The sequence below is a fragment of the Glycine soja genome, chromosome 2 (genome assembly GCF_004193775.1).
Source record: "Glycine soja cultivar W05 chromosome 2, ASM419377v2, whole genome shotgun sequence".
Lineage (NCBI taxonomy): Eukaryota > Viridiplantae > Streptophyta > Magnoliopsida > Fabales > Fabaceae > Glycine > Glycine soja.
The window spans coordinates 1,005,406-1,013,022 of record NC_041003.1 but is presented as its reverse complement, the minus strand read 5'-3'; the positions used below and the strand labels follow the sequence as shown (position 1 = coordinate 1,013,022).

Here is a 7,617-nt window from a genome sequence, read left to right as displayed (position 1 = left end):
CAAAATACATCAAGTATGTTAAAATTCAAAATTAAAGAAACTGTTTTGGGATTGACTAAATTTATGTAATAGCTAGTCTTTTAGTTTGTACATCACAATAGATAAATATTTATTTAATATGATTAAAATATATAATAAATAAATAAATATTTTTAAAATATGTTATATTAGAACTAAAATTAATAACCAATAAATATTTTTAAATATATAAATTATATTTTTAATTTTTAATGAATAGTTTAAATTATGATATATGATTATTTTTAACTATATTGACTATTTCTTTGAAATTTAATGTAGATATAGAGATAAAAGGAGGCTGAATTGGAGATAAACTTTTAAGAAGACCAAGTATATGAATAATGATAAAACTAAAAAAGAATGGTAGTGTGAGCTGATTGAAATTTGAAATATAAATTTATTGGCTAGGCTAATTATGGCAGGAGTGTATGAAATGCAAATCTAAAGGAGATAACTGAGAGAATATTAAAAATATTTAATTGAAAGAGTGGGGAAAATGACTCAATTTCTAATCTGTATATTTTAATTTATAAGATACTTTCCAATGTTTTAATTTAACTTTTATTTTATATTTCAATGACAATATTCATTTATCAATTAGTTTTTTCATGTCATCATCGATATAGTTTGAATAATATTTAAACCCATTTTGATGATTTTGTACATTTTTATTATAAGAAAAATATCTTCAATTTGACATAGTGATTAAAATCAAATTTAAAGTGAAAATTAAAAAGTATATTTAGAAGGATTAAAAACTTTATATTTTCAGTAGAGAAATTTTCAATAGCATTTCTAATTTTGTATCCAAACAAATATTAAATATATTGATTAAGATAAGATATGTGACTCACTAAAAGTGAGGATAAACACTCTCATTTTAGGATCACTCTTAAAAATATTTTCATTTAAGATGAGAATTCAAATTTATAGTAAAATTTAAAAGTAGATATTTAACAACTTCAAAAAAAAAAATTCTCAAATTTTAATTGTCTATACTTTTAAATTAATTGTTTTCATATACTACTTTTTTGAAATACTCTTTTCTTAAATTTAAGTTGTGCAATAGTATATTTTTAATTTAGTTAAAAAATACGCATAAAATGTATAAAATACAGTACTTATTAAATCCATGTGATTATTAAAGTGTATAGCCTGAAATCACGGATTCATGTATGCTTTGAATTTTGAACATACATGTACAACCAATAATTTTCAAGCAAACAGTTGCTGATAAATCAGTGAATGTACACTAAGACTGAACCACACCTCCCCCAAAGAAAGTGTGGGGTAGGCCAGATGATTGCATGAATTCAATTTCCTTAATATATGTGTGTATCTGAAATATATATTTTTTGGGCCATTCTTGCCTATCTGGATAATGCTGTGGAAGTTTGAGCATATCGGGAATTGGCCAACCATTCGAGGATCCACAATTTGTGCTCGAATGGTGTAGAAACTAGAAAGAAGATGGCAAGGATGTGGTGATAAATTGATACTACTAATAGAAATAGAATAGATTCACACGATATTTTCTTTAGTGGTTTAGTTATGGTACATGATGACCCTTGTCCAATTCACGGAACATGAACACCGAGCATGGAAAGAATTTGAAGAAACTAGAGAGTGTGTTCATTCCATATTAATCCTTCATTACATGGAATTTGATCCTTTGACATTATGGTATATGGTCCATAGAGCATGGCCATATCGCCACAAAAAAAGGTGAAGCTAATATGGATCCTTTATCCATGATGTTAGCCTCTTCCCAGCATTTATAAAGCAATTATGAAGCTAATATAATAATTGTATTTGACAAATTCAATGAACGAACTCCATTTTTTTAATATAATTTCAAGCAACAAAAAGTGATCTTAATGGAATTTTATAAAAAAAAATTATAAGCCAATGCAATTTTATAATACATGTAAGAATTCCACATCAGAGATGTCTGGCTTTGGGTTAAGTCGCCATCCCCATTCCCCTGCGTCCAATCGAATAGCATGCAGAACCCATGCGCATTGTTTGACAGAAAAACTTTAAACCGTGGTCGGCTCAAAGAGCTATCGTTTTGTTGGGTTGAAATGCATTGTTTTTCATCCGATCCACCTCTTTCCATAGATGTTATCAGATAGGAGACAGACTTCACCTTTTGTTTTCGTTTACACTCACTCGGAGGACATGGATTTCTTTATATCAATGGATATTATTTTCTTTTTATTACTCCTTGTGTTTCTTGTGTCTCGAGAAGAAAAAAAATACATAATTCATACTTATTATAAAAATTAATTAATTTTATTAAATTGTCTCATTTGTCATATTAGAAAATAAATATTTTTCCTAAACTATTATTTATTGAAACTTGATATAAACCTAAAAAATGTTTTTAACTTTTTATTAAATAAAAAATATTTTAGAGAAAGTCTTATTAAATAAAACATAAATAATTAAGTTTTGTTTATATTTGAGATAGAAAATAAAAATATTTTATTACTTATATTCAAAACCAAAAGAAAGAAATATATATTATATAAAGTAATAAAGTAAGTATCAAAAAAAAATATTATATTCATCAATCTTATCAATGATTAAATTTTTTATTAGTGAACTCGTGTTTATCCTTAGAATAATGTATTTTTATTTACTAAGTAATAATAATAATAATAGATTTTTTTTCTAATAGAATGGTAAATATTTTTTTTATCTTATAAGTAAAAATATGAAAGAAAAAAATATATAAAAAGAAAACGAGAGAAAAGTTAGAAAGAAAGGGAAATATTGAAGGAAACTTTTTTAACCAAGTGTTGATATGTGCCCAATTGGTTCGCTTTGCTCCTATATCTTCCAAAGGGGGAGGAGTCACTTGTAGTTGTAGGTGTTAAAATTTTGTTCAATCGATCGTCTATTTATTTTTTATTTTATTTTATTAAAATATGAGTTGAATGTATAATTAATATATTTTTCTTTGTAAACTCAATTTTATTAAGTGATATAATTTGAATTTTAAGAATAGTCACGTGCCTATGTTTATTGTGTTAAATCCAATAGGTAAATATGTCAAGTTTGTGTGTATGATCTAATGGACCTAACATCAAGATAAATGAATATTAAGTCATTTGTTTATTTTTAAAGAAGGGTAAGATTTTCATTTGACATTAATGTTCTCTCATGACTCATTGTTTCATCTAATCTAATAGCAGTCAATATGTGAAAGAGAGAAGGTAAAGTGAAAGTTCCTATTTTTTTTTACATATACACCAATGTATATGCTTTCAAGAACAAAGTGATTGCTTTAAAAGATATTCTTAAGAGTAGACAATTCATAAATAAATTGATAGTAATTTTTGAGTTTTTTAAATTCTAGTATATATTATATTACTTTTTCCGTATTGTGAAATTAAATATTCTTGCAAGAACATACACGGAGATTGATGTGATTTGCTATACATAGAGATTGAAGTCTTTCTTGAATTGGGAATTTGTGATCTTGAGAGTTATGTCTTCGTTCACGGAAAGCATGGCTTTCAATTTAGAGCGCATTTGTTTCTTGAGGTAGGCAATAATAATAATAATAAATAATGAACAAAGACGTAATAAATTATATATATATATATATATATATATATATATATATATATATATATATATATATATATATATCCGGTCTCAAATAAAGAATAAAGAAAAAAAATCACTTTTATGTTGGTCATAAATATAAATAAATTTTAATTAATTTTATATTTAATGTTATTATCTTAAAAATATTATTCAATTGAGATTTTCGTTTTAATGACTTTTTTTCTCCGATTTTAAGTTCCAATTAAAAATAAGTTATATAAGTTTTTAATTGAGATTGATATAATTAAATGTGATTAATTAAGTTTTTTTTAATTAATATGACTTTAAGATGGTAGGGAGAATGACTTTGTTAACCGATACCTATCTGTTTTTTAAAAAATACTAGCTACACTTTCTTTAAGATTAACTAGAATTTATTAAAAATTATCAATTTTATTTGATCTCTCTTCTAAACAAGAAGGAAGAATCATAGAAAAGTGATAGAAGTAAAATGCTGTTAATATTTTTCTTTATCTTTTAGTCAGGATATATTATAAACTTATTAGTGTTGGCTATTTTCACGTTGTTAATAATTTTGTTTTTTTTTTAAACTCCACTAGTTTTCATGAATAATATTATCAATCATATTGAACTGAGGACTAGTTAGTGATAATTATAAGAGGTGAAAATGATATTGCATTTGATTCTAAGAATGCAAATTTGATGTTTTAATGTTTTGATTTAAAGTAGGATGTAAGTTTATTATGTGATTTAATTTGTTCGTTGTTTATTAGTAAAAATTTATCTGATATTTATTTCTTTAGATTTCCAACAATATTTGTTAACAAGGAATATATAAAAAATAAGAAAATATTATAAAAAGCTTTAAAATAATTCATGATGTTGTAAATTAACTTCACTAAGGCAATGGATTGGTGAAGACGTTGCGATGAATACCGTTATAGTATGACTTAGCCACTTTCTTCTAATTTCAGCCATATTCATCATCTTTAATTAATTGCTCTTGGAACTCGATCGATCATTTGTGAAAAGCTTTACTAATACCAATTTGTAATGCCACTTGAGAGCGCTACGCCGACAAAGGAATTTATTGTTACAGCACAAGTATTTGAAAAAAATTTCTACAAATTCCAGAGTCTGCCATGGTGATTCAAGTGAACGAGCGTTAAACTTTTTTTGTAAATATTTACCAAATGAAGGGAAGAGACCAAAAAAAGCCCTCATGCATTATGATGGACTTGGGAATTTGGTCAACAAAAAACAAATAAAAGAATGCAGTTGGCACTTGGCAAGCCATGTGAAGCTGCCTCAACACACGGACAAATAAAGAATGGCACTTGCGTAATAATAGCTTAAAAACATGGGCGTTAATGTATCCGTGGTTCTATAAATACAAGGCGTTTCCCTCCCGAATGTGGCAGCGGTGTGGTGTTGTGTTGATTTGAGTCCCATATTGTTTGTTTTTCGATGGCTAAATTGTTCAGAGCGTTTTTCTTCAAGTCTCTTTTCTTCTTTTGGTACCGTTTTCTCTTTAGGCAACTCAGGAACCTCGTCCGTTTCCACAGAACCATTAGCAATTCTTTTTCGGGTGCAACAACACAGTTTAACAAATACCTGAAATTCCCCTCTCTAATCCACCGATCAGACCTCAACGATCACACGTTGATCTTTGATGTCGAAAACGCGTTGTTGAAATCCTCTTCTTTGTTCCCATATTTCATGCTCGTGGCCTTTGAGGCAGGGGGGCTTATAAGAGCCATAGTTTTGGTTCTTCTATACCCTTTTGTTTGTGTGCTGGGAAAAGAGATGGGCTTGAAGATAATGGTCATGGCATGCTTCTTTGGGATCAAAGCTTCGAGCTTCAGAGTTGGAAGGTCCGTTCTGCCGAAATTCTTCTTGGAGGACGTTGGTGCAGAAATGTTTGAGGCTCTCAAAAAAGGAGGGAAGACAGTGGGAGTCACCAATCTACCCCATGTGATGGTGGAAAGCTTCTTGAGAGAGTATTTGGACATTGATTTCGTTGTGGGCAGGGAGCTGAAAGTTTTCTGTGGATACTACGTAGGATTGATGGATGACACAAAAACTATGCATGCCTTGGAGCTGGTTAAAGAAGGAAAAGGATGCTCCGACATGATCGGAATCACAAGGTTTCGCAACATACGCGACCATGATGATTTTTTCTCTCATTGCAAGGTTAATTTTTGTCTCCCTTTTCCTTACCCATTTTAAGTTTCATACATTATCTCTTTAAATTCTTTTCCATTATATGCATTATTTCTAGAAGTTACTAAGGAACCAAAAACAATTTTTTTTTTCTCGTTAAAAGATAAACAATATATTATATAAAAGCTACAAAAAAAATATTTATTACATTGAAAGTTTATTATTATTTTCAAATTAACAAAAAAGCCAGCGACGGTCCAACTTCGTGATCTATGCACTTATAATGAAAAATACTAAAAGCACGCTCTTTAACATATAATTCTATAATTGTTAATAGATAATACTATACTCAAGGTATATTAACAAATGTGTTTGTAACACTCTTCTTGTTTGTGTGGAAAGCGCACTCCTCTTCACTTGATATATGATTATATACTAGTAGTAAATTTGTGAAGTTATTGAATGAAAAAGTATATATATATATATGGTGTATTAAATTATATTATTGATGTGTGAGTACCACAGCGAATATAATGCCCTGAGAAGTGAGAAGTTCCAGCAGTTTAATTTAACCTGAGAGAGGGTGAGAGGTACTATATATATGGAGCTTTCAAACTGACATGTGTGAACAATGAATAAATACAGGAAGTGTACGTGGTGTCAGAAGCAGACAAGAGGAGCTGGCAAAAGCTAGCAAGGGAGAGATACCCCAGAGCCCTTATATTTCACGATGGAAGATTGGCCCTAAGACCCACTCCAAAGGAGTCCATAGCGATGTTCATGTGGCTACCGTATGCAATAATCCTCGCTGTTATTCGCATTTCCCTCGCTCTCTCACTCCCATTTACCATCTCAACCCCCTTTTTGGTCTTTAGTGGGATACGTCTCACGACCACAGCATCATCAGCGCCCACAGGCTCCCACAACATTAAACAGAACAAGGGGAATGTCGGTAATCTCTACGTGTGTAACCACAGAACATTATTAGACCCGCTCTACATCTCATTCTCGCTACAAAACAACTTAACCGCCGTGACCTACAGTTTGAGTAGGATGTCCGAGATCCTGGCCCCAATAAAAACGGTGCGGTTAACCAGAAAGCGCGACGAGGATGCCGAAATGATGAAGAGGTTGCTGGGGCAAGGGGACCTAGTTGTGTGTCCGGAGGGGACCACATGTAGAGAACCGTATTTATTGAGGTTCAGCCCTCTTTTCTCAGAGATGTGCGATGAGATTGTACCCGTTGCAGTTGACACCCACGTTAGTATGTTCCACGGAACCACTGCTGGTGGACTTAAGTGCTTGGACCCGTTCTTCTTCCTCATGAACCCCGCTCCAGTTTACACTGTTCGGCTTCTCAACCATGTCTTCACTAATTCACAATTACTATCATCTCACACCAGTAACCTTTACCAAGAGGCTCATAATTCGAGGTTTCAAGTGGCTAATAGGGTCCAAACACAGATTGGAACCGCGTTGGCGTTTGAGTGCACTAAACTCACACGAAAGGACAAGTACTTGATGTTAGCTGGTAATGAAGGCATTGTTAATTCCAACACCAAATGCATAAGCAAGTCCAACTCTTAGTGGATCGATCGAGATCGAGAGCTAGTACGTTACCCTTTGTAAAGTCGCCAACAACCATGTTAGCTGTGTCGTAAATGACCAATTACATATACAGGATCCATGATAAAGATAGAATGCCAATCAAGGGGACCTCAGTAAATTAAAATTAATTAAATTCGTCCTATTCCTTTCTCTTGATTGTTATTATTTCAAACTTTGTAATAATTCCTTGTGTGGTACAAAAGCAATTTTAATTCTCATCTATATATAGTCCTTCTTATTATGCAA

At 30.7% G+C, this 7,617-nt stretch overlaps 1 protein-coding gene across 1 annotated transcript; it reads left to right on the top strand.

Annotated features, from left to right (window-relative positions):
- The first annotated feature begins 5,025 nt into the window (after positions 1-5,025).
- On the top strand, positions 5,026-7,617 carry LOC114378266 (probable glycerol-3-phosphate acyltransferase 3). Its single transcript, XM_028336835.1, has 2 exons — positions 5,026-5,793; positions 6,409-7,617. The coding sequence occupies exons 1-2, from the start codon at positions 5,068-5,070 to the stop codon at positions 7,348-7,350; spliced, it is 1,668 nt and encodes a 555-aa protein (XP_028192636.1). The 5' UTR covers positions 5,026-5,067; the 3' UTR covers positions 7,351-7,617.